Below are 24,660 nucleotides of genomic sequence, written 5' to 3' on the forward strand. Positions count from 1 at the left end.
GGGGGACTCGCCCTCCCGGTCAGCCCGGGTGGCACCAGCAGTGCCAGCCCTGCAGGCAGGACCAGGGGGCTGGGCTGGTACAGAGCCACCACACAACCAAACCTCCCTGCAGCGCTCCTCCTGCATCACCAGGCTGTAGGTGAGGGGGCACCACAGGGTGTCTGCCCAGGGCAGCCCCAGGGGTCTGGCAGCCAGGCTGCTTATCCAGGTATTTTAAGCTGGTTAAAGGCTCAGCTGCCCAGAGAGTGCAGGAGGAAGGGCAGAGCTTTAAATCACTGTTTATGGCCATTGAGCAGGAATTCAAGATGGTTTGCTGCTGGTGTAAACTAGAGCATGTCCAGCCTGGGATGATGTCAGGGGCCATACTCAGCTCCCTGCCACAACCCACAGCAAGGGATGCTGAGCAGAGGAGAGGACAGACCCAGGAAACCTTATGACTTGATGGTCTAAGCAATATCAAATCTTAGCATTTATATTTTCTACTATTGATAAACTCCTTCAGTAATTTCTGATGGTTCATATGACCTTCCTGATCCATCTGCAGTTGAACATCTGGTACCTAGTTTTGTGGGTGGAAACACACAGGAGCAATCCCACAATAAATTTATAATCCATGTCTGGAATAAAGGGGATATGCAAACACACAGCCCTTGGAAGGTGGAATAAAAGGATATCAGAGCTCCTTTGCAACCATCTGCATAAACTCATTTTTGCCCTAGATAAATCAAGTGAGAGTCTTATTCCCCACCAGATCAAACCAGGCCATCCTTTCAGATCTTTCTTCCAATGTTTCCACAGTTTCTCCCTGTGCCAGCAAAATACATGGACATGTTTTGCATACCCCTGGTATTCTGCTTCACTGAAAAGTCCCTTTCACTTGTATTTATTGTACAAAAGCATAAAACAAATTTCTTAATAGCATTATAATTATGCAGAGTTGGACAGCTAGACACAATGCAGCACTGTGTCAATAATTTATTACATCTTATGCCATAATTGAACACTTTTACTATGAGCATTTGAGAACAACTTGGACCTTATACAGAATAATATATCTTGCTACATAATAATGGAAAGGTGGATACTTAAGAAAGATATGTAGCTTGGAGGAAAACATACATGGAAGCAAATACCTCCTGCATCACCTATCTTCATGTAAAACTTAAAACTAAACCAACATATTATATTTAATGACTCCTTTTTTTATATATGCATAGTTTCAAGAGCTAATCAGAAAGAAATCACATTACAGTGCAACTATTTACACCAAGATGGGGGCACACCAGAACACAACCTTCCTTTCTAGACATCGGGACTCTTTTCTTACATTTATGAATGGACAAAGCACATGGGAATCGGGCATAAATTCAGTCTCAAGAACAATGTTCAAAGGATCAAACAGGTCATATCCACAGCTCACCGATACCTTCTTTATCCACTGCCTTGAGGCTAAAAGCAGGCGATCTAGAGGTGTAGAGGTATCATCTTCTCTGTCATGGACTTCAGTGAGGGCCAGTCTCGTGTCACCGGCACAAGGCCTTACATCCAGCTGCATGACAGCATCCAAATGCTACTGAAATATGCCCATGGAGAGACATATAGCAGCACTGCGTTTATTGCTACGTCCTTGTAAACACACTTACCCTAGAGGTAAGAAATGCAGTTAACCTTGTTTGAGGAGAGGTTATGTCCAAGGTTATGTTATATTAATAATATATTCACGGGAGCGACTGTGCTGCTACCTGCAACCACACGACTCCACCACCATGTCCTCATACTGCTTGTAGACCACGTTGTTTGCAGAGTCAATGAAAAGAATGCTGATGGGGCTCAGCCGGGTTGGGACGCAGCAGGTCGGGGGGGTCGATTCCGGGTCCATGGAGTTCATCAACGTCTGGATAACTGCGTGGTTGGTGGGCTCCAGGTGGGACCGGAGGGGGAATTCACAGAGCCCTTCGCAGTGATATGCTTCATACTCCAGAGGGGCTATTATCCAGTCATCCCAGCCCATATCCTTAAAATTCACGTGGAGGGCTTTTCTGCTACACCTCGCCTTCAGATTCTTAGTGGGCCTCTTCCCTTGCCGTGTTGCCAGAGGAGCTCTTCTCTTCCGCCTCTGGTTGAACAAGTACTCATAAACAGTTTTGTCATCTTGGCCAGATCTAGCTTTGATTTCATTGAAGAATAAGTCTCTTTTTTTTGTCCTCCCAAACACCAAGAACAGAGCCTTTTCATTGACCTGTCTTCCTGTTCTATTAAATCCCACACTCCTGAGATCAACAGCTCTCCCTCTGTCAAAAGTTTCCAGCTCAAAACACAAGTTAACCAAGTTTTTAAAGTTTCTGAAAAGCTTCCAGATGTCAAACACTTCCCACTTCGGTGTGTCGGTGATACTGACGGTCCGAGAGTCCAGGAGAGTTGCTGCTTGTCTGTTTGTAGAGCAGCTAAATAATTTCACTTGGGAAGTTTTTCCAGAAGAATGAGACTTCCATGTATCAGAAGGCTTCTTCCTCAATATTCGAAGCTCTGCTCCCAGCAAACCATCTTTTTCTAATGCACTGATGTCAAAAATATATTTTTGTTTTCTTATAGTTGGTGCTCGCTCGTCTAAAAAAAGCACACAAATTTTTAAATGTATGTCAAGCACAGATCAATATCAGTTATTCAGTTCTTAATGGTTTTCCTCAAGTTTGCTCATAAGCTAGAAGTTGCCTTAATTAGCCCTCTGAACAAAAAAAACAATCTTTATCTAAGGGATCAGCTCTGTGCAGGGACACAGAAGAACTCAGTGACTCACCCAGGGAAATGAGTTTCTAAGTTTGCATTGGAGAAATCTCCTTTCTTTCACCAGTGGGCATTTTCTACCTTCAAAGTTGTGAGTAGGCAACTGAAAAATAGTCCTTGTTCAGGGCTGAGCACTCACAGGACCTATTCACCACTTGTATCCTACTTAAGTTACTGAAACAGAGCTTCAGTGGTGGCCAGGCCTTATGCTGGCTCCAAGCATGAGTAAATTTACCCTTAGATGATACAACAGTGAATTAGTCCTTTAAAACCAGCATCCCCAGGAACTGCCAGACTCAAGGATAATTGCCTTATTAACTTAACTCCGCATGATTCACAGCTTTTTCAAACTGGGCAGAAAAACATTCCTCCCTTTAACCTGACGTTACATTTGCTTGCTTCAGCTGGTGAGGAACATGGGAACATGGCTGAGCCAAGGTTTCAGTGACGTGACATTAACAGTGCCTTCCAGTGGCGAGCTGAGAACCTGAATGCAGTGCTTGTGAGCAGTGGATCATCCCTTCCCAGCAGCCAAGCTATTAATAATTAAATGGCAAACAAATCCAGTCCTGGTGAGGCTTCCATCCCCATTACTTCACCAGCTGTAGCCTGCGTTGCTTCCTTAAGTACGTGACAAAACTCTTACCAACGTCACTGGAAGCAACGTGGGGCTCCCCAGCCAGAGGGGTGAGGTAAATAAACATCATTCTTTGGGAACCTGGTTGTTTCTCCTGTGAAAGCAAACACTAGCCCAAATTTCCAAAACTGTTTGGAACCGGAACGTGGAACTGCGAGTTCTGGAGTCCCAGAAGTTATTACTCCTGTTAGTCTGGGCTTAGCTGTGGGCTCCTTGGTGGTACCTGAAAGCTTTGAGCTCCTATGGATACCCCACCCTACCTACAATGCCTCCTGGGTCTGCAGTGTAGTTCCTCACAATTCTACTTGAACCAACCAGACTGACCCTTTGATACTGAAACGTGTGGGTTTTTTTCACAGAACAGCCTCGTTGTTAGCATGTTACGTGTTTTTAGACATTACACTATAATCTAACATTAGCAGTTCCCAGGAGCTAGTTCCCAGCTTGCTAGAAAGAAAATAAGACAAAAATGCAAAAGGTTTTTAAACACCTAAGCATGCAAAGACTGATTGATTTTCAACAATATACATCTAAAATACTTTCTAAATGTTTTCTTTGGCTGCCACACAACCATCTAGTTCTGCCTCTAAATGAATTTTCCAAGATAAGGCAGGAGGACAAAATCTGCAGCAAAGTTGTGTGATTTCATTTACATTAAAAAGAGCTATTTGACTTTACCAAAGTATGATTATTTTCTAATACTCTCTACATGTATAAACACACCCAGACATCTCTCTCTGTCCACACTCACTCACACACGAGCTCCTTTCTTACCTTGTCCTTTGTCTATAAAGCTGGTTATTGTATTGGCAAGTCCAGCCTCCAGTTTTACGCTTCCATTAACACCTTTTCTTTCTGCATCTGAGAGAGTCCTGTACAAAGAGAGCATGTATTCATGTGGCGTTATCGGGGGATGTCGGAAGGTTTCCTTAGCTTCCCTCTGGGTTACAGGCTCTTTAGTCTTTTTGGTTTTGAAAGAGTCAGTGTCAGTACTGCTTGTGCCAGTTTTTTTCAAAGCCACCTTGCTGCTAAGATTTTGAACCTTTGGAGTCACTGTCCTTACTCCAGAAGGTCTGCTGGGGAGATGTCCTACCTTGCCCTCCACGGCTGCTGTTCTTGAGGGAACCTTCTTTGACTCATCGTTCTTGGCCAGCAGAGCTCCAGCCTGAACAGCACTGCTTTTAGTCCTAGCCTTTGAGTTCCCAGCACTATATCCATGGCTTGCAGTCCTCAGTGTACCTGCCCGTGCAGAGGGACTCCTCTCCTTTCCTTCTGCTTTTAAAAACCCTAGTTTAGATCCTGGATTACCCTGGCCTGCTTCAGAATTACTCAGCGCTCCAGGAACTAGATCCAGAGACAGCCAAGTCAAATGCCAAAGCAGTAAAGTGAGAAAATGCAGGATTTTCATCCTCTGGTCTTCCTCTGAATGCCACTAAAGAAAAAATCAGAAAAGGTTCCTCCAGTTTGGCAGAAGAAAACATGAAAGAAATTAAAAACCAAAGTCAGCAAAAATGATTTTTGTTTGAGATTAAAACATTTCGAATCTCGTTGTTCAATGCTTGTATCCAGTCCCATAGTGGAAATGCTCATGTACTCAGATACGATCTCCCCTGACTTCAGTTAGCAGCTATAAAGAACTTGTTCTTGAAAAGAGAAAGTTTACCACCTCGTTTTCTTCTGTAAAACTGACTGAAAACTTGAAGGAGTCCTGTTTAAATCCAAGGGTTTTTTTTTTTTTTCCAAGAAGGAAGAATGGCGTAATGCTGCCTCTGTGTTAAAAGGTTTTTTTAAAGTTTTGAATCCTTTCCAGTGAAAATATTTCACACACAGAGACCTGCAGGTGCTCAGAAATCTTTTACAAACCTGAACTCAGGAATTGGAAACGGAATTCCAACAAACCTATTTAATTACTCTCTGATGTCATGCTGTCTAAACTAATTTAACTGCGATATATTTCTTAAAAAAAATCTTCTTTACCCTTTTCATTAGCATGAGTCATACTCTGCCTCATGTGAAACAGCTCCACAGGCTCAAAACTCCAGAGGATGCCTTTTCAAGTGGCAGTACGGCCTCTGCCTCAGCCCTCGATGAACTCCACGTTTAGACAGGACAAACTGCAAAATCAACAACTGAGCCCTGTCACACGGTCCGCTGGACACATACATTAAATAATCGAAGAATAATTCATGTCGTTCTTTTTCCAGAGAACTGTAACAGTGGCTTCGCTTTGTCCTCTGGTGACTGAAGGGCTGCGCTGTAACGCCGGCGCTTAATGAGGGTAACTTTAATTTGACACAAACACACAGGGCCGTGCCTGCAGACAGTGTATTTTGGCTTATTTATCGCTATGCTTTTAAACCCCCCGCGTGAGCCCAGCTGGAGAAGCAGCTCCTGGCGCAGGGGATGCCCCGCAGGGCGGGCGCAGTGCAGCGGGGCAGCAGTGCACCCTGCAGGCAGCCATCCTCCTCCTCCTCCTCCTCCTCCTTCCTCCCCTTTGTCCGCAGCCTCTCGGGAGCTGGAGACAGGCCTAACCCCCGTCTTTCATCCAGACACTGCTGGACACCAGCCTTTGTTTTAATACGAGATGCAAAATGTTCCGAGCCGCCGACCCCACGACCCCAGGACGGCGGGCAGGTCCAACCCAGGTGTCACGGCTGTGCTGTGGCTTTTAGCCCTCCAGGACAGAGTGTGGAGCAAGCGTGTCTTTCATAAGCTGCAAAAAATGAACTGCTGTTCTAAATGAGCCTTCAGGAAATGGGGCACCGGGCTGGATTGAACAGGGATTACTGGGACCTGTCTCTCACCTTGCACTGATGCTAAGCCCAGTCCTCCTCCTGCAACTGCTTTTGCTTTCTGAGGCAAGAAGGGAAGAGGTGCAACACTTTTTAGCTTGATCTGTGTGTGCTGTAGCATTCCCCACCCACCCTGACCAGTATCAGAAACACTGAACTACTTTCATAAATAACAACCTGCATGACATGAGGAGCTCTGAATACTTGTTTGAAGGAACTGAAGGATAGAAGAGTTCAGTGATTTCGTAGATGTCACAAATAAGGTAGATCCAAACCCTCCTGGCCCTTCCCCTGATGTCAGTTGTACTTTTGATTGATACTCCCCATCAAAATAAAGCACCTTCTCCCTGAGTTACCTCTGGTGAAACCATTCCCCAGCGTTCCCTCCACACCATCCCACAGCCCTCCCAGCCATGCCATCCTTTTATCCTTCCCGAATTGCGCACCTTTCTGCTGGGCAGGAGGCCAGTGCGTTTCTGTGCCATGATCATCTTGCCACTAAGACACAAAAGCAGCTGAATGTTGAGTTCCCACTTTTAATCCATCCAGCTTCCAGCTTTCACAACACTTGTAAGAATTTAATACTTTTAAGTTGCTCTATCGCACCTCGTTGAGATTTGCAAACATTCACAAATGATTTAAGAGATGGACATGAAAGAGCAGCAGGTAAAACAATGGGATTACACGGGCCTTGTCTTAGTAAATCAGGTTAAAGGCACAATCATTCATATGTTCAAATGATATTTATATTTACAAGATTAAAATATTTTAGGGGGCTGGACAGAGCTAGCCAGAAAGAAAAAGGAAAAGCAAGCAAAGCAGCTGTGCAAACTGATCTTTAAAAGAGGCTTTCTTGAAGCAAACTCCACTGAAGTGCTTGGAACCACGGGGGCACGGATGCTGCTCCTGTATTGCCACCCGTGGGTGTTTGTCATCTGGATGCAGTGCTGCCACTGAACTCCAGCCAAGGGAAGTCCTGCCTCGTGTCACAGCAGGCACAAGCAGGGCCCTTCTCAGGGCCAGCTCGGATCACCTGCTTGGTCTGTCAGCACACACTGTGGAATAAAGTAGAAGCTGAGCCAAGCAGGGAATGCCCCCAGAGCCCAGAATTCCCGGGGTGCCCTGTAAAACACACAGGACAAAGTTCATTGCCCCAAGCGGCTCCCAGGAGGCTCCGCTGGATACATGATGCCAAGAGTCAGAATCTGTTCAATTGCAGTTTGAGCTGCACATGGAAATCTTTATTCTAGTGATCTACCAGGAATTTCATTGTTCTTTCCCAAGTGAATTAATTTCCAGAAAGGATTTAAAGGATTGAGTAAACTCACATATTAGGCCATTTGCTGTCATATTGCTTTTGCTTATTGAAATGAATGAACATTCTATTTCTGCGAGAATTTATCCCTCTGCACCATAGCTTTTGGGAGGTTGTTTTTTAAAAGTATGAAGTTATGATTTGAGGAAGGAACTTAACAGTTCTCTGCTTTTCAAAAGGAAAGAATTACACAAAAGTCACAGATGTTATAATTAAAACTTGCTTGTCTTCAGCTGAAGCAAAACCAAAGATAATAAAGTTCCCACTTCTATGGAAAATTGTGGCATAATTTTAAAACACTGTGCTTCAATGTTGTGATGTTAAATAAAAAACTGGAAGTCCAAAGAAACAATTGTGTCATTGGTTATCAAGAGACTTGGCTACATCTGTGAACAGTAGTGAGCTATGGATCACAGATTCATAGAATCACGGAATATCCAGGGCTAGGAGGGACCCACAAGGATCATCCAGTCCAACTCCTGGCCCTGCACAGGACCATCCCCAAGAATCACACTCTGTGTCCCAGAGGATCATCCAAACCCTCTTGGAGCTCTGGCAGCCTTGGGGCCGTGCCCACTGCCCTGGGGAGCCTGTTCAGTGCCCAACCAGCCTCTGGGAGAAGAACCTTTTCCTGAGATCCAACCTGACCCTGCCCTGACACAGCTCCAGCCGTTCCCTCGGGTCCTGTCACTGGTCACAGAGAGCAGAGACTGAAGCTGCCCCTCTGCTGCCCCTCGGGAGGAGCTGCAGCCCCTGATGAGTCTCTTCTCAGTCTCCTCCAGCCTGAATAGACCAAGTTACCTCAGCCGCTCCTTGTATGACCTTTCTAGGCTCTTCACTATCTTCATAGCTCTTTGGACACTCTCTAACAGCTGTACATCTTTCTTATATTGTGGTGGCCAAAAGTGCCCTCAGGACTCGAGGTGAGGCTGCCCCAGCACAGACCGGCCCTATCCACTGCACAGCCCATCTCAGGAGCACTAGGACTAAGCTGAGGCCACAGCATTTTGCTGGCAAGGCTGGAGGACTCTTGCTTCCACCATAGATCCAAGGACAGAGGAGGCTCTGAGTGTTCAGCATGTCCCACCCCGCAGGCCAGGGGGCTGTGAGAGCCCAGGGCTGGAGCCATCTGGCTGCTTCCTGTGGCTCCAACAGCGGGCCCCTTTGGAGCCAGGCCCCAGCTGGTGCTCAACCCAAGCAGAGCTGCTTTTCCAAACCAAAAATTAATTTTTATGTTATTTTTGTTTCTTGGATCCACAGATTTACATGATTCTCCTAACTCTGAATAAAGTGGAAATCGGTTTTCCCCTACATTTTGGTATCTCTGCCTGTTATCGGTTAGAGAAATACAGGGTTTATTTCAAACTTTTGGAAGCCTAGTTACTTAAGGAGTTCCTTCATTCAGCACACGGTGTTAATTAGCCTGCATTGCCTTCTACAGGTGTTGTTCCTCTCTGCAACACAAGCACGTTTAAATGATTCGAGATTTGAGGAGGAGTCAGTGATCCCAAATTACTTAGCTGACCAAAGAGAATTTTGTGGCAATTTATCTGTTCCACCTCTCCAAAAAGCCCGAATGACGGTGGTGAAGCGTTTGCCGCCACAGCAAAAAGCAGGGCCTGAAAACAAGTCAGTGTCATTCAGCAGCCAAATACAAAACGATTTTAAACAATGAGCTTAACCAGCTCCCAGAACGATTCTCGGTGAAAACCAGAGGATTCATTAACAGTGTTTTTTCTAATTAATTTTTCTGCCAAGGCAGCGCTTTCCCTCAGCAGCACGGCGAGACCGGCGGAGAGGCCTCACACTGAGCCCCCACACTGAGGCTGCGCCAGGGCCGAGCGGCCCCGGGCGGGACCGTCCGGGCGGGCCGGAGCCTGGGGGCGGGCAGGGCCCTCCGGGCGGGCGGGAGGCGCGGCCCGGCGGGGCAGGGCCCTGGTGCGGCCCGGCGGGGCGGGCGGGCTCGGCCGGGCCATGGCGGAGGACGGGCAGCGCAGCCCGGGATCGCTGCGGCGGCGGCTGCGGAGCGCGGAGGAGGCGCAGCAGCGCCAGGCGGGGCTGGTGCGGCAGCTGCAGGACGAGGTGAGGGGCGGGCGGTGCCCGGGGCCGGGAGGGGGTGGCCGGGCCGCCCGCGCTGCCCGGGGGGACTCGGCGTGGCCTCCCCGGGGCTCCTCGCCCAGCCCGGAGCTCGGGGAAGAGCGGCCCCGGAGCGGCCGCGGTCGCCCCGCTGGGCTCCCCCGAGGTCGGTTCCGGGCCGCAGCAACGCTGCTGGTTGGCCCCCTTAGTAGGGCTTGTCCGAGGCAGGAGCCGAGCTGGTTGGCTCGCAAAGCAAATTTGAAAACTCATTTCCATCGCTTCAAGGAAGGTGTTCCCTCGAACACCCAGCCGTTGTCTCGGGGTAGGTGGTGGCCGTAGGCCCGGCAGAGCCGCCCACGTGTGTCTCCATCGCCGTCTCAGGTGAGCCGACAGCGCTACCTGTGAAAGAAACCCCGCCTCAGCCTCTGTCACATTAAAGTGAAGCTTCTCTCTGTTGTAATCACTTCTTGTTGGCTGTATCGGCATCACTGTGCTTGGGCTGTACAGACTCAGAGAAAAACTAATGCAGGAAGAGCCAACTCTGTTACAGGCTGCATTCGCTCATCTCATTCTCTGTATCCACCCAGGTACTGCGGTACCAGGCTTGGTGTCGAGAGTTGGAGCAGCAAGTGAAAGCCGGAGGGGTGAGTGTGCAGGTTGTGGACTAAAGAGAGTGTACGTAGCATTCCTAATTGCAGACCAAAAAACCACCTTCACAAAGCAATGACAGGAAAACAAGATTTTACTGTCTGAGGGTTTAGAGAAGCGCTCTGAGTTTTCCCATCAGTTTTGTCCAGTTGCCATTCTTAGGGCAGCCAGTAGTCCCAGAAATGCTAGTCAGGAAAACCGAGTTGAGGATTTTAATTCTGTGAAAGAGTGCTTTATTGCTGCAGTAACCTTTGTCTTGGGTCTCAGGAGAGGACTGTGCTGCCTGTTACATGGTACAGCTGTCTTGGAGGAAGAACCAGTTGAAACACAGCGTTTTGGAAGGCAGGAATGCTGGTGTTCAATGTACAGACCTGGCTCTGTGCTTTTCTTTCTGCTTCACGGCTAAAGTAAACATGGAAACCGAAGGGTAGGAGAATAGGAGAGCATTCCCAGGGTTCAAGTCAAAGTCAGCACTTGAGGTCATGAGCTGAGGATACATAGCTGTGAGGGTTCAACAGTGGAAGAGTGAGGAGAGCTACTCACTGAGTAACACTTCCCTTCTACTCCCTTCTTCTCTGTAGTCACAACACTTACATCTGGAAACCACAAGCTCCTGAGATACCCAACTAATGGACAGGAAGGTGGTGGATGCTAACAGTGGTGAAGGAAACACCAGCATTTGACTAAACATTTCCTTTTTTCTTAAGGGATCCCTTCCAGGCAGGTGGGAAGCCACAGCAGACCACAGCCTGGAGAAAGCCCTGCTTCAGGTGGAAGAGGAGCAGCAAAGGTACAAGGAAGAAGCATTTCTTCATACTTGGTATCCTGGATGCTCATGGAAGTGAGGGAAAATCCTGTCGGTGCTGCCTGGTGTCCCCAAGGGAAGCGGTTGGGCAAGCTGCTTTGGCAGGAGAAAGGTCCACCATCTGTTTTCTGTGGTGCAGTAATAGTGCTGTGTGCTGAATGGCTCTGCTTTGAGTGGGGAGGGGGTGTGTGTATTCTGGGTGAAAGGTCCCTTTCCAGCCTAAATTATTCTGTGGTTCAGTAGGTGAGTGGCTCAGACAGTGCTGGAGAAAGGTGATGCATCCAGTGACCATCAGCATGAAGGAGGGGGCGAGTTGTTAATTGTGGGCATCATCAAAGATGAAGGGGAAAACAAAATCATAGGTGGAAATTAAAGGCTCAAAGCAAGGGAAAGCAAATGAGTTTTTCATCACAGATCTTAATCCTAGAAAGTGCTTTTACTGCCTCTCAGGCAGCAAAGTCAGTGTTGAGGGAGCTGGAAAATCACAGGGATGCTGGAGAGCAGTTGTTCAGTGACCTCATTGCTGTTTCTCCCTTTCCAAGGTGTGAGAACCTGGCAGAAGTGAACACTCTCCTGCGGGAGCACCTTGATAAAGCCAGTGAGGTTAATTCAGCCCTCAGAGAAGATGTTGGAAAGCTGACGGTGGATTGGATGAGGGCCCGGGAGGAGCTGGAGTTGAAGGAGAGCGAGTGGCGCCGTGAGCGTGAGGTAGGGATGGGCTGCGGGAATTCAGCCATGCCAGGTCGGAACACGAATGCATTTTGTTCCTGGCATAGAGAACTTGCTATGTGGGGGTTGTGGCTCTGCTGAAGTGTACTGGAGGTTTTGGTGTCGGTAAGCGGGACAGGAGTGTGAGGGGGATGAGTGTCAGCAAATGGTGCTGGTGGGAGATGCCCACCTGCTGTGACTGTACTGCTGGGTCCTAAAGGCAAATGCTGGCTCTTGCTGGGCACTGTAGGGCAGTCACAGGAATGCTTCTCTTTCTAATAGTTCCTAAATCCTTGTCTCGAGCAGTGGAGACTAGAGAGCTCTGTGTGTGTTCAGATTCAAAGTGGCCAAACAGAGGAACAAGACAGGCCTCCCATACCTGTTGTAAGGCAACCTGACACAGGGCTTAGAGGGGCTTGTATTTGTCTTCCTCCACAGAGGCTGAGACACCTCTGCAAGGTGAGGGGATGAATCATGATTAGTTTGCTTTGCTGCTATCCACTGCTGCAGGAGAAATGTGGGTGTTCCCTTCTTGGCAGGTCTGCTGTGTGCCTCTGTGGTACCTCTGCAGTCCTTAATGTCCCTGGTGCAGTAGTTCCTAAAGGGCACCTGGTGGTGGTGGTTGTACTCCCCTATCTGAGAGATGTGTACAGTGACAGTGAAGGCTGAATTGGCATTTCTTTCTGTCTTTGCGTGTGTAGCTTTATGACAACTACTTAAAGGGGGAACATAACCGTCTGCTCAGCCTGTGGCGTCAGGTGGTGACGTTCCGCCGTCATTTCCTGGAGATGAAGACTGCCACGGGCCGGTGAGTGGAAGTTAAGGCAAGAGCCTCAGAAAATATATGGCTTGCCTTCACACCTGCTTTTTGAACCTCAGTGTTGCGTTAGTTACAGCAAAAGAGGGGATTTCTCCTACCTTTTTTTCTGTTGGCAGTTGGAAGCAATGCTTTGGGCTGTTTTCAGAAGCATTTTGTTTGCAGGTAAAGCTGAGGGGCTTGAGCACTGCAGAGGCCCTGAGCAGGTGACTTGGCTGTGGTGATGTGTGGGCACATGAACACAGGCACAGGCATGTGTGGACACCTGGGAATAGATTCACTGAAGCTGTGCAATGCTTCGGTGTATGGAGCAGTCCCTTGTAGAGAATGACAAAAACCTGCCTTAAAAAATCTCACTAGGTTTCTTCTCCTGAGAGAAAGATCATTAATGCATACCTTTTTTCCCTTTTCATTTCCAATGTACATTTATTTTGATTGGTTTGTATCCACTTATTCATCTCCTAGTGTTGTTCAGAGAAAAAATAGCTTCTCTACACTGTTACTGCATTTATCCAATTTATTTTGCTTAGTTTGATACCTCTTTTTATGACTGTTTTCTTGTTCTTGGGCTCACTGAGGTTCCTTTCTCACAGTTGCCTTCTATGCAAAAATAACATAGCCATAATAATACCTTCTTCTGGTGTCAGCATGCAATTTCAAACTCTGGGTTACTATCAGCCATTTGTCTTACTTGGTTATAAGTCTTCCCTATTGTGTAAAGTCTGCCTGACCTGCCATTTAATGTTTGTGTTATTTGTACTTTTATGTTAAAGCATTTTAGGCCAATTCTTACACCCCTTTCCTGAAGTGTTTATTATATAGGTATGATCATGAGCCTCTTAACAGTCCAAGGGGGGGATGATAACAGCACTTAAGGCTGATTCCCTTGAATAGAAGCTGGGGACTTTGGTAAAATTCCTGGGACCTATTAAAGATAATCAAGAGTATGTTAATAAGATAGAGCAGGAGCAATAAGAGTAATTAGGGATTCTTGAGGCCTTCTGGCTGTGCCATATCTTTCTTCTTACGTCTGAGGAGAAGACAAACTCCTCCCTCAACTACCCAGGAAAGTCAGCTGTCAAGATGTGTCCTGGTCCCCAAGTGTCACAATAATGACTCTCCCCAGCAAAGAGGTCATCTTGCCTGCCAGCATTGCCTGCTGCATGATTACATGCTTCAGAAGTGAGTCAGCTGATAAAGATGGTGGTGTGAACATTGGCTGTTTCTTGGTTCCTCTCCAGAGATTTGTCAGAGCTGAAGGCGGAACAAATGAGGCTTTGTGGATCTATCCTGGTGAACTGCTCCCACCTGAACTCCAGCGTGCGGCTCAGGGAGTCCATAGCTCTGGGTAAGCCTGTCCTGAAGGGTCAGGCAGACCAGCAAATGGAACAGAAAATAAAACACAAAACTCAGGAAGTCAGGTGGGACCTGGAGAAGAAGGAGCTTCAGGACAGGTAAAGGTGTTTGAAACTTTGCTATTACATTATCTTTTTGTTCGCATTTAGAACACACCCATTGTGCACAGCCCTGTTTCTGTCCCTGGGCAAACTCTTACCTTAAACAGAAAGGATAGAAAAAATCATCTGCTCAACAGAAACTTCTGAGTAAGACAAGAGTGGGAAAGAGATTGCCTCTTAGAGTGCTTTTGCTGTTAGTTGGTTCTTGGTGAAAAACTGAGACCAGTATAAAGAGAACTGTGTCCCTGTTGCTACTCTGGGCTGTGCTGAAGGAGTTGGGAGGAATTTGCCCAGGGCCATCACAAGCACTGTAGCACCTCTGTGCTGACAATTCCTTGCAAGACTGAGTGCAGAGGCCTTTGGGGCAAGAAGTGCCATTTTTCAAGATGAAGCCTATTAACCTGTAGAGATAAGTGCTGCCTTTGCTGTGTTTCCTGGGTTGAACTTTCTCTGCTATGCTTCCGGGGGCTGCTTTGCTCTTTAACAGGTGATGGTGTGCAAAGCTTTTGGAATGGCACATGGACCTTCTCTTCTCAGGGTGATGGAGCTCTCAGCCTTGCTTGTACAGTCTCAGAAGCAGAACGAGGAGAAGGAGAAGACCATGAAAACACTTAACGACACAGTGGAGATTCTAGTATGTTTTACCTTTACCTGGGAGATAGCCCAGTGTTTGCTCTCCAGCCTGAGCACAGCTTCCTCAAGAGACAGAGTAGGAAAGATGCTCAGCATATGGGAACATCAGGCACCTGGCCAAACAATTCCTTGTGAGTTTGGCTGATGTGGAGTCAGTTCAGGTGCAGGCAGTGGCAGAGGAGCTGCAGACAGTTCAGGTATCTTCCTCTGAGGGGTCACACCAATGCTCTTCTGCCTGTGACTTTAATCTGTGGGGATCAGAGTTGCTTGGAGCTGGCAGCTTAGTAGCAGTCTATAAAAACCAGTTGTTGGTCTTCCTCTTCCTTTTAGCAAAGAAGAAATGGAGTAGATATGGGCAGGAGTATACTGGAATCACTAGGGCTGAAACCCATCGGCGTGACAATGCTGCTGAGGATGGGAACACTGCAGATGGGAGCAGCTCTTCCCTGCCCACCCTTTCTTTATTCTTTATTCTTTATTCTTTATTCTTTATTCTTTATTCTGTTCTCAGGAATCAAGTTGGATAGAGAAAGAATTTGAAGCTTCATTGACTAAAAGTGCCAAAGAAGAGAATCTTTTCCTCCAAAAGCTCATAAAAAATATCACTGAGGTGAGTACAGAGTTGGTACAGTACCAGAGTTGGTACAGAGTTGGTGCAGGTACCACATCCCTGTAAATTTGATTATAAAGTACTTGAGGAAGACAACAGACTAGCCCAGGGACCAGAGATACATGTTGTGTACTGACTGTTAACTGGCATTGCCTCTTTGATTTTTAGACCACTTTTATGACATAGAACCTGTCCTAACTTGCAAGTTGCTGTCCTGTGACACTTCAGCTGAACCACTAGAAGTTTCAGTACCTTTGCCTTCCCTGTCCCACTAAGGTCTCTTTTGGAATCTGCTTTGAGTGTGCTACTTGACATTTGTATTCCAGTGTTTCTTAGGTACTTTCTCCACCCTCTTTGAGCAATGACTGTTGCTCTTCAGATTTTTATAAAAGGTCACTGACTCAGTCAATGCACTTGCCAACTCTGCTCCTTCCCTCTATGTTCACTGACCATCATAATCTCCCCAGAATTGCAACTGTTCAGGGGTAACCTCAACTTATACCTAAAATTCCCTTGAGGGAGGAGAGTTTAATTATCAGCTCTTTTACACAGCTTCAAGGAAGTGAGCATTCAGGCAGCCTCCAGCCACTTTACACTAGCTGTATTCAGAAATCCCTGGAGTACCTGTGGCCACAGGGACAAACTTGTTTGGACTGCAGAAATGAGAGAATTGAGTTTTTAATGACTCCAGGGTGAAGTGAGGGGAAAAGGAGAATAAGATAAAGTAGAATGAGCAAAGACTAACAGCTTGATGTGGGCTCTCAGGTGGTGTTAGACGACAGCGACAGCCTGGTCAGCATTATCTGCACTGACAGTTCCCATCATGCAGAGTCTGGGAACATCTTCTCTGCTCCAAGATTGGTTGACACTGGGCATGCCTTTGGATTGGTTCTGGAAGCACTGGCAAGGATGCGAGGGGCAACACAGGTGAGCCCTTGTGCTTGTCTTGCCCACTGGCCACAGGCTCAGCTGCCGATGCCTCGCTCAGCTCGACACCCTTCCCATTCCCTCGGCCCCTTGAGCCACCTTCTTTCTCGCCTTCACGCTCGTGGTCCCACACTGCCTTGCTGGTCTCACCAGCTCTATGTTCTTCTGCTTTTCTCTCTTTGATCCCCACACCCTCAGCACAGCTTTTTGCCTTCAGGGGAGCTGTCCGTGCTTGCTTCTCTCAGCTCTCTGGACCCATCTTCCCTGCTCCTTACTGCTTGTTTGTGCTCTTTCCCTGTCTGTTCCTGCAGGCTCTGAGAGAAGAGCTTTCTGCCAGGGAGGACTCAAACAATTTCCTGCTGCAGCAGCAGAGACAGCAGGAAGAGAAGTGCAGGGAGGTGCAGCAAAAGCTTGAGAAATTGGAGGAGAAATGCAAGAGGTCCAGCAGCCACCAACAGCACCTGCAGTCCTTGGTAGAGGAACTCAGGAGGTGAGTGTTTCCTCCTCCTCCTCCTGCATTCAGAAGCAGTCTGTTTCCAGTTGTGGGAGTTCAGAGGTGTTCTGAGCAAAGAACTCACCTGCCCTTCCACATGTAGGCCTCGGTGTGGCACTTCAGCATCGTCCTGTCAGGGCTTCTCATGCTCTACAGTGACTCCCAAGGCTGTCTCTGAGATGGACGGTGATGTTGGAAGATGCTTCCCTCTTGCCAAGCTGTCTCCCTGAATGCTGTTCTTTGGATGCCCTTTTCCCAGACACTGTTTCTCACTGAAGGAAGGCAAAAGCCTGCCTTTCTTTCCCTCTTCAGGGGTTTCCTTGAGAGGGAAAGAGCGAGGTCTTCCTTAGCTTGCTGCCCCCAGCTCCATCCTGGAGTGCTGAAAATGGGATCTGTGACTCTCCAGGCTTCTTTGTTCTTCTGACTGAGCCTTGTCTCTGCAGGGACTGTGCAAATCTTGAGAAAACTAGGGAAGAGCTACAGCAACAGCTGGGATTAATGGAGCAAGAAGCCTCTTGTCTGCGTCAGAGTAAAGCTGAGCTGCAGCTGAAGGAAGAGTCAGCCCAGGCAGAAAAGGCAGAGCAGCAGGAGAGGATGGAGAGAGCGCGGCGTGACCAGGAGCTCCTGTGAGTGTTCAGGCTTTCTCTGGACAGGGGTGGGCAGTGCTGGGCTTGAAGAGGCTCAGCATAAAGGAACAAATGGTGCACAAATGCTCCTTGTTTGGATCACAGACTGTTTTTTGATAAAAACCTTGCCTTTCCCTCCTCATAGAGTGAAGGACTTGGCTGCACTTGAGGGAAAACACTCATCATTGCAGAGGGAATTGTTAGTCATGAGACAGACACTGGAGAAATTGCAGCTTCAGAGGGATTTGCTAGAGCACGAGAAGGATGAGCTTACCATGGCTCTGGAGAAGGTATGGACACCTTATTCCTAGGCAGCACTTGTCAGAGGGAGGTTTTCTCCCCAGATGCTGTTTCTGGCAGTAGAAGACAGGGACAATGTTGTTCTCCATGGAAAATGGTGGCCTGACCAGACTCATTGTTTGGGGCCATTGATCCCCATGAGCTCATTGGGAGCTCTGCCCTGGGAGTAAGTCAGAGACAGCCAGGGAGGTGGAGTTGCTGCCTGAAGTGTGGGATTTTGCTGCCTTTGTTGTTCCACTGTTCTTTTGCCCCTCCAGGCAGAGCGGTCAGTGGCAGAGCTGACAGGGGCTCAGAACAAGCTGAATGCTGAAAGAGCTGATCTCCAGGCTGCAGCAGCAAAGATGAGCAGCATCAATGAAGCTCTTGCACTGGACAAAGTGCAACTGAACAAACACATGCTGCAGGTGAGCAGAGTTACCAAAGACATTGCCAGATGTTCATCTCCAGCTGCTGCTGCTTCTCAGCCTTCTTGCCTGGGGACAGTCTGACCATGGCATTGTTCCTTTTGTGTCTGAGCCAAACTTCTTAGTAATTCTTACTATACTTTATTTCCTCTGTGGTTCTCTGACTGTAGTTGGAGCAAGAGAAGGAAGTTCTGTCGGCTAAAGTGGATGAAATGGAGAGAGCAAAGGTCTCTGAGCAGGAGAAGCTGAACTTTTGTGAAAGAGCTAATGAAGAGCTCAGCACAGAGAAAGCCCAGCTGGAGCAGCTGCTGAAGGAAGCAGAGGAGCAACAGGAGGAGTTGCGGGTGGAACTGAGGGCATTGGGAGAAGAGAAGGCAGAAACCCAGGAGAAATTCTGTCAGGTGAGACCAAAAAGGTGGCATGTCCAGGTGGGCATTTAGCTGCTTGGCTGAGGGGAGCTGTACCTGTTAGATTCTGCAGTGGTTTGGTCAAGGGGACACATGGTAGTGCTTGAGGTCACAAGGCTTTGTTTGCTCCTTTTTGGAAATGTGTGGATGGCTTGCAGAGCTGTTCTGCAGTGCTGAGTTGTCCTGTGCTTCTACGGAGTCTTTTAGTCCACCTGTCTCTGTTGGCCTCTTTTGTGGCTTTTGATAAACTGCAAAGAGACAATTGTGTTGCCCTTGAATCTGAGTGGGGCTACTAATCTCACATGTGGCAAAAGAAACAAACTGTGTAAGTCTGAACCTTGTTTTCTGAAACAAAAAAATGAGAATCATAGAATAGAATCATAGAATCGATTGGGTTGGAAAAGACCTCCGAGATCATCGAGTCCAACCCTTGGTCCAAATCCAGTCCATTTACTAGATCATGGCACTCAGTGCCACGTCCAATCTGCGTTTAAAAATCTCCAGGGATGGTGAATCCACCACCTCTCTGGGCAGTCCATTCCAATGCCTGATCACTCTCTCTGTAAAGAATTTTCTCCTGATATCCAACTTAAATTTCCCCTGGCGGAGCTTAAGCCCGTGCCCCCTTGTCCTATTGCTGAGTGCCTGAGAGAAGAGACCAACCCCCACCTGGCTAGAACTTCCCTTCAGGTAGTTATAGACAGTGATGAGGTCACCTCTGAGCCTCCTCTTCTCCAGGCTAAACAACCCCAGCTCCCTCAGCCTCTCCCCATAGGACTTGTGCTCCAGTCCCTTCACCAGCCTTGTTGCTCTTCTCTGGACCCGCTCCAGCACCTCAATATCCTTCCTGAACTGAGGGGCCCAGAGCTGAACACAATACTCAAGGTGTGGCCTCACCAACGCAGAGTACAGGGGAAGGATCACTTCCCTGCTCCTGCTGGCCACGCTATTTTTGATACAGGACAAGATCCCATTGGCCTTCTTGGCCACCTGGGCACACTGCTGGCTCATGTTGAGCTTCCTGTCAGTTAGTACCCCCAGGTCCCTTTCTGCCTGGCTGCTTTCCAGCCACTCTGTGCCCAGCCTGTAGCGCTGCAGGGGGTTGTTGTGGCCAAAGTGCAGGACCCGGCACTTGGCCTTGTTGAACTTCATCCCATTGGAGTCAGCCCATCTCTCCAGTCTATCCAGATCCCTCTGCAGAGCCCTCCTGCCTTCCGGCAGGTCGACACTCCCTCCCAATTTAGTGTCATCAGCAAATTTGCTGATGATGGACTCAATCCCCTCATCTAAATCATCAATAAAGATGTTAAACAGGACTGGACCCAGCACTGACCCCTGGGGAACACCACTGGTGACCGGTCGCCAACTGGATGCAGCTCCATTCACCAGCACTCTCTGGGCCCGGCCCTCGAGCCAGCTCCTAATCCAGGAGAGGATACACTTGTCCAAGCCATGGGCTACCAGCTTTTCCAGGAGTATATTATGGGAGACAGTGTCAAAGGCCTTGCTGAAGTCTAGATAGACCACATCCACAGCCTTCCCCTCATCCACCAGGTGGGTCACCTGATCATAAAAAGAGATCAGGTTGGTCAGACAGGACCTGCCCCTCCTAAACCCATGTTGGCTGGGTCTGATCCCTTGTCCATCCTGTAGCTGCCGTGTGATTTCACACAGGATAATCTGTTCCATAACTCTGCCAGGCACCGAGGTCAGGCTGACAGGCCTGTAGTTGCCAGGGTCCTGCTTGCAGCCTTTTTTGTGGATTGGGGTGACATTTGCCAACCTCCAATCATCTGGGACCTTCCCAGAGAGCCAGGACTGTTGGAAGATGATGGAGAGCGGTTTGGCAAGCTCTTCTGCCAGCTCCCTCATCACCCTGGGATGGATCCCGTCTGGTCCCATAGACTTGTTGGGATCCAGCTGGCTCAGTAAGTCACTAACTACATCCTCCTGGAATACAGGAGGGCTATTCAGCTCTCTGTCTCTGTCTATCTGCTCTAGAGGCCAGTTGTCCTGAGGGCCACCTGTCTTACTGCTAAAAACTGAGGCAAAGTAGGTGTTAAGTACCTCAGCCTTCTCCTCATCTTTGTTAACTATATTTCCCTCCAAGTCCAACAGAGAACTGAGGTTTTCCTTGCCTCTCCTTTTGCTATTAATGTATTTATAAAAGGACTTTTTGTTATCCCTAACTGAATTAGCCAAATTAACTTCAAATTCCACTTTTCTTTCCCTAATTTTTTTCCTGTATGACCTAGCTCTCTTCGTAAATTCTTATAAGTAACCAGCCCTTTTTTCCACAGTCTGTAAACTTTCTTTTTATCCCTGATTTCTTTTAGAACCTCCCTATTTAACCAAGCCGGCCGTCTTCCCCTCCGGCTGGCCTTTCGGCACACTGGTATAGCCTGTTCCTGTGCACTCAGAATTGCCTGCTTGAAGCATGTCCATCCCTCCTGGACCCCCTTGCCTTTAAGAGTTGTTTCCCAGGGTATGCCCTGAATTAGTTTTTTGAATAGGCCAAAATCTGCCCTCCGGAAGTCCAGAGTAGAGGTTTTAATGATGGCTCTCCTTACATCCCTGAGGATTGAGCCAGGGGGAGGTTTAGATTGGGTATTATAGGATAACTGTGAGAAAATGGTTTGTTTCTTTTCTGTTAGTCACAATTTTGGAGGATGTGGTAGGTTTGGCAAATACACAGCAGAGGTTTTATACTGAAGAAAACAGCTCAAAAAGCACAGTTAATCTTAAGCTACATTAGACTACTTTGTGTAAGTAAATGGTATTGTTGGTGTGAACTGCTGTGCAGATAGAGTCTGCTTTGGCCACATCAGCCAGACCTGCATAAATCACTGAGTGACTGCTCCCCACAAGGGCTGTTTCCCTGCCAAGCATCCCCTCACACATACAGCTGCTTTACACACTGAGGGAGGTGACACTTTCACGTGGGGGTTTTTTTCTAGAAGGAGAAACCCTGTGTATTTTCACTTGCTTCAGTGAGCAAAATTGCTTTTGCTCAACCTTCCCTGAAAATTTCCCTCTCTGGAATGGATTGATGGAAATTTCGTTTGCAAAGTGGCAGTTCTGGAAGATGCAGTGTTTTTGAATGGCAACAAATAGTTTGGAGTAGGGATGTTTGTCGTGAAGGAGGTGTCTGGTCCCAGGCAAAGCAGAAGGGCCTGACACATCACTTCAAGTTGACAGTGCCAGTGCCTTTTGGCAGCCCAGGGTATCAGTGCTGCACACGGCAGATGCTCTGAAGCTTTGAGCCCAGAGTGCAGGAGCTCTTTGTCCTCTGGCTGGCTCCCGGGTGGCACTGGCTGGCTCTGCACAGGGCTCCCGAGGAAGGACTCGAGCTGTCGTGTGTGCACCTTCCAGGTTTCCCACGAGAAGGAGTCGGCTGGCAGAGCTCTGGAGCAGCTGCGCCAGGAGTCCTCTCGCCAGGAGCAGGCGCTGGCCCAGGCGTGCAGGGAGAAGGAGCTGCTGGGCCGGGAGAAGGCTGCCCTGGAGGTGCGGCTGGCAGCCACGGAGCGGGACCGACAGGGCATTTCTGAGCAGCTGGCAGAGGCCAGGTAAAGGCAGGGGGGACACCCTGGGCAGGACGTGACTGAAGGGCTGTAATAATAAAGGTGGAAAGCACTACAGAGGGGTTTATTGCATCCTCTGTGCTTTTCAGCTGTAGATTTGCTATTGAGGTCAAATTGGGCCAGGCCATAAGGAAAGCCTGGGCATTCCCTTGGAAGGCCCTGCTTTGCTATGGAAATGGCACAAATATGCCTTCTATATTCCAGTTTCCATGCCACCCATTTTCTGTACTCGGGTGTGGGGATCTTGAGCCACATTATTCTGGAATACTCCCTGTGGGTGTCAGAAGCAAGAAACTCCTTTTTCTGTCCATTTGCATCTTGTAGGTCAGTGAAGGAGACCCTGGAATCCAGCCTGTTTGCGGCTCAGCAGCAGGTATCTCAGCTGGAGATCACCAGGAGTCACCTAGAAGCTCAGCTGCACACAGTCATGCAGGCCAAGGAGGTGATCCAAGGTGGGAGCTTTGTGTGCTTTGTTTCTAGCCCCGGCCTAGAGAAGCTGCTGTAAAGCCACCTCTGTCTGCAGGGCTTCTGAGACACAGAGGGGCTGGAGGCAGGGTCCTCCTACACTGAAACTGAAAGGGTTGGAGGTCAGTAAAGACTCTGAATCTTGCCCTTGGTCGTGTTTGCAGGGGAAGTGAAGTGCCTCCAACGTGAGCTGGAAGCAGAGAGAGCCCTCGGGAAGCAGGAAAGGGAAGACATGGCCCAACAACTCTTGCAGGCAGAGCAGCAGTATCACGATACCCTCAGACTTGAGGAAACTGCTCATCAAGGGGAAATAAAGAAGCTCCTGCAAGACCTGGTAGGAGACAATACGCTGGTGAATTGTTCGGGCCAGCTCTGTGGGCTGGTTTAGCAGAATGGGAGCCTGAGCGTGGGAAATGGCAGCAATCACCTGCCATGGGCTTCACACTGCTGGGCCAGGCAGCAGAGCCAGCAGCTGGGACTTGGAGGCAGTGGAAGACCCAAAGGATGATGCTGGGACAGTAAATGCAGCCACGGCTTCAGTGTGGGTGTCAGATGAGTTGCAGAGCAGGTTGGGAGGTCCCCACCCCAAGCGTGGCAGCCAAGGGCAGGATCAGACCCGACTGCCGCCTGCCATGGAGCAGATGCCAACAGTGCTGCCAGCTGCAGTCAAGGGAACTTGGTTCCTCTCTTTTTGCCCTTACCCAGGGGACAGAGGGATCAGCTTTGGGCTTGAAGCATATGGAACAGGCCCCTTGTCCCTGGTCCTTCAGTCCTCGTGACTGGGCCATGGGCCCCCTCCTTGCCCTGCAGATCGTCTGCACCTGCTCATGGCTGGAAAGGGAGGGGAGGTCTGAGCAGAGAGACCCTGAGAGCAGAGAAAGCCTGAGGAGAGAGGTGCCAGGAATCAGGCAGCCAGCAGAGGGAGCATGGGGACGTGTCCTTGTCTTAGTGGTTGGACTAATTGCTCATGAAGGTCTTTTCCAACAGAAAAGATTCCATGACTCCGTGATTCTTGCACCTGCTGACACTCCTGTCAAATTCCGTGGTAATAGTTCAAGATTTCTGGAGGGCAGAAAGCCACTCCTGTGCTCTGTTCAGGTTGGGGTTTGTGGGAGGGATAAGGCTTCACATTTTTCTGTGAAGAGCTTGACTGGCACTTTATCTGGAAGACTTTTCCTCCCCTCATCAGGCAAGCGAACGAGAAGAGCACCATGCAGAGATGCAGAAGATGCTGAAGGAATGGGAAAAAGGGAAGGCAGAGACAGAAGAGGAGCATAAGAAGATTCTGTTTGAGATGAGACAGAAAGTTGCCACTCTGCAGACTCAACAAGAAGAGGAACGAACGAGATTGGAAAATGCCAAGCAAGAGGTAAAGGTTGTGAAAGGAGAATTGATGTGGTGTTTTTGCAAGGCTGGAGCTGTGGGAGATGGCAGGATGTCAGGCTGTGTGGAGCATGTCCTCCATGTCTTCTACATTGCATTTGGAGGGGTGAAAGGTGAACAGGGCTATCTTCAGGATTAGGAATGAGACCTCTCATAGAAAGCCAGGCAGAAAGGTCACCTTTCAGATGAGGTTTTTGTGCTGCTGTTGTGTTCTGTTTTTTTAAGACTCACCTCAGAGTATCTTCACTAACAGTCTCCTTGGGATGTTTTCTAATATGTGGTTATAGCCAAACTGATTTTGTGGGACTGAATCCCCAGGAGGAGGGATGGGAGTTTTCTTTTGTGGGAATGGGGAGGGCACAGCAGGAATGATGACTAGAGAAAAATCTTTTTAAAGCCTTCTCTGGAATATTTCTGAACAGTAACCCAGAGATGTCTTCTGGGCTGTGCTTTAAGTCACTTCCTGGGAAGCAGTTTCACAGTTTGATCTCTGTGCCAAGGCAACCCTGTCATACACTGAGAGTCTCCCTTGTGTCCTCCCCAGAGTGCTCTTCATGCCAACTGCCTGGGGACAGCAGTACCCCCAGCTGTGTCTGCAGGTATTGAAAGGCAGAGCAGTGCTCAGGGATGACAGTGTGTCCCTGGAATGTCAGTACTTTCCAAAGGCAGCTAAAGAACTTGAAACTGAAGTAATTTTCACCAACCTCCTACTTAGAACACATGGGTTTCCTGAGGGAGCTGCTCCCTTCAGCCCTCAGCAGCTTTGCATTTGCTCTGCTGCTCATGAGGTGC

General features: G+C 48.5%; 2 protein-coding genes across 8 annotated transcripts in view; one reads left to right on the plus strand and one right to left on the minus strand.

Moving 5' to 3' along the window:
• Nucleotides 1–351: 351 nt before the first annotated feature.
• On the minus strand, nucleotides 352–8,001 carry GDF5 (growth differentiation factor 5). The gene is made up of 2 exons (XM_064674339.1): nucleotides 4,196–8,001; nucleotides 352–2,607 (listed from the first exon to the last, which is right to left on the minus strand). The coding sequence occupies exons 1-2, from the start codon at nucleotides 4,827–4,829 to the stop codon at nucleotides 1,739–1,741; spliced, it is 1,503 nt and encodes a 500-aa protein (XP_064530409.1). The 5' UTR covers nucleotides 4,830–8,001; the 3' UTR covers nucleotides 352–1,738.
• Nucleotides 8,002–9,136: 1,135 nt separating this feature from the next.
• The window catches only part of CEP250 (centrosomal protein 250), a 31,192-nt gene continuing 15,668 nt past the window's right edge, over nucleotides 9,137–24,660 (plus strand). For 3 of the 7 annotated variants that reach the window (XM_064674333.1, XM_064674336.1, XM_064674337.1), the window contains exons 1-18: nucleotides 9,137–9,610; nucleotides 10,192–10,248; nucleotides 10,960–11,042; nucleotides 11,600–11,765; nucleotides 12,467–12,573; nucleotides 13,824–14,036; nucleotides 14,577–14,673; nucleotides 15,184–15,282; nucleotides 16,048–16,209; nucleotides 16,521–16,699; nucleotides 17,146–17,328; nucleotides 17,474–17,618; nucleotides 17,886–18,032; nucleotides 18,203–18,433; nucleotides 21,812–22,005; nucleotides 22,345–22,472; nucleotides 22,650–22,819; nucleotides 23,675–23,854. In XM_064674333.1, coding sequence (XP_064530403.1) covers nucleotides 9,503–9,610; nucleotides 10,192–10,248; nucleotides 10,960–11,042; nucleotides 11,600–11,765; nucleotides 12,467–12,573; nucleotides 13,824–14,036; nucleotides 14,577–14,673; nucleotides 15,184–15,282; nucleotides 16,048–16,209; nucleotides 16,521–16,699; nucleotides 17,146–17,328; nucleotides 17,474–17,618; nucleotides 17,886–18,032; nucleotides 18,203–18,433; nucleotides 21,812–22,005; nucleotides 22,345–22,472; nucleotides 22,650–22,819; nucleotides 23,675–23,854 — 2,649 coding nt within the window. In that variant the 5' untranslated portion in view covers nucleotides 9,137–9,502. Of the gene's footprint in view, nucleotides 9,611–10,191; nucleotides 10,249–10,959; nucleotides 11,043–11,064; nucleotides 11,170–11,599; nucleotides 11,766–12,466; nucleotides 12,574–13,823; nucleotides 14,037–14,576; nucleotides 14,674–14,829; nucleotides 14,870–15,183; nucleotides 15,283–16,047; nucleotides 16,210–16,520; nucleotides 16,700–17,145; nucleotides 17,329–17,473; nucleotides 17,619–17,885; nucleotides 18,033–18,202; nucleotides 18,434–21,811; nucleotides 22,006–22,344; nucleotides 22,473–22,649; nucleotides 22,820–23,674; nucleotides 23,855–24,660 lie in introns of those variants that run through there. The other 4 variants (XM_064674331.1, XM_064674332.1, XM_064674334.1 and 1 more) reach the window with 3 other exon arrangements.

The sequence above is a fragment of the Pseudopipra pipra genome, chromosome 17, assembly GCF_036250125.1.
Source record: "Pseudopipra pipra isolate bDixPip1 chromosome 17, bDixPip1.hap1, whole genome shotgun sequence".
In the NCBI taxonomy this organism is placed as follows: domain Eukaryota; kingdom Metazoa; phylum Chordata; class Aves; order Passeriformes; family Pipridae; genus Pseudopipra; species Pseudopipra pipra.

Excerpts from the sequence above, each read along its gene's own strand:
- GDF5 (XM_064674339.1), bottom strand. The coding sequence starts at position 4,829 with ATGAAAATCCTGCATTTTCTCACTTTACTGCTTTGGCATTTGACTTGG. Across the intron at positions 2,608-4,195 it reads CTTTATAGACAAAGGACAAG|ACGAGCGAGCACCAACTATA; the intron begins GTAAGAAAGGAG and ends TGCTTTTTTTAG.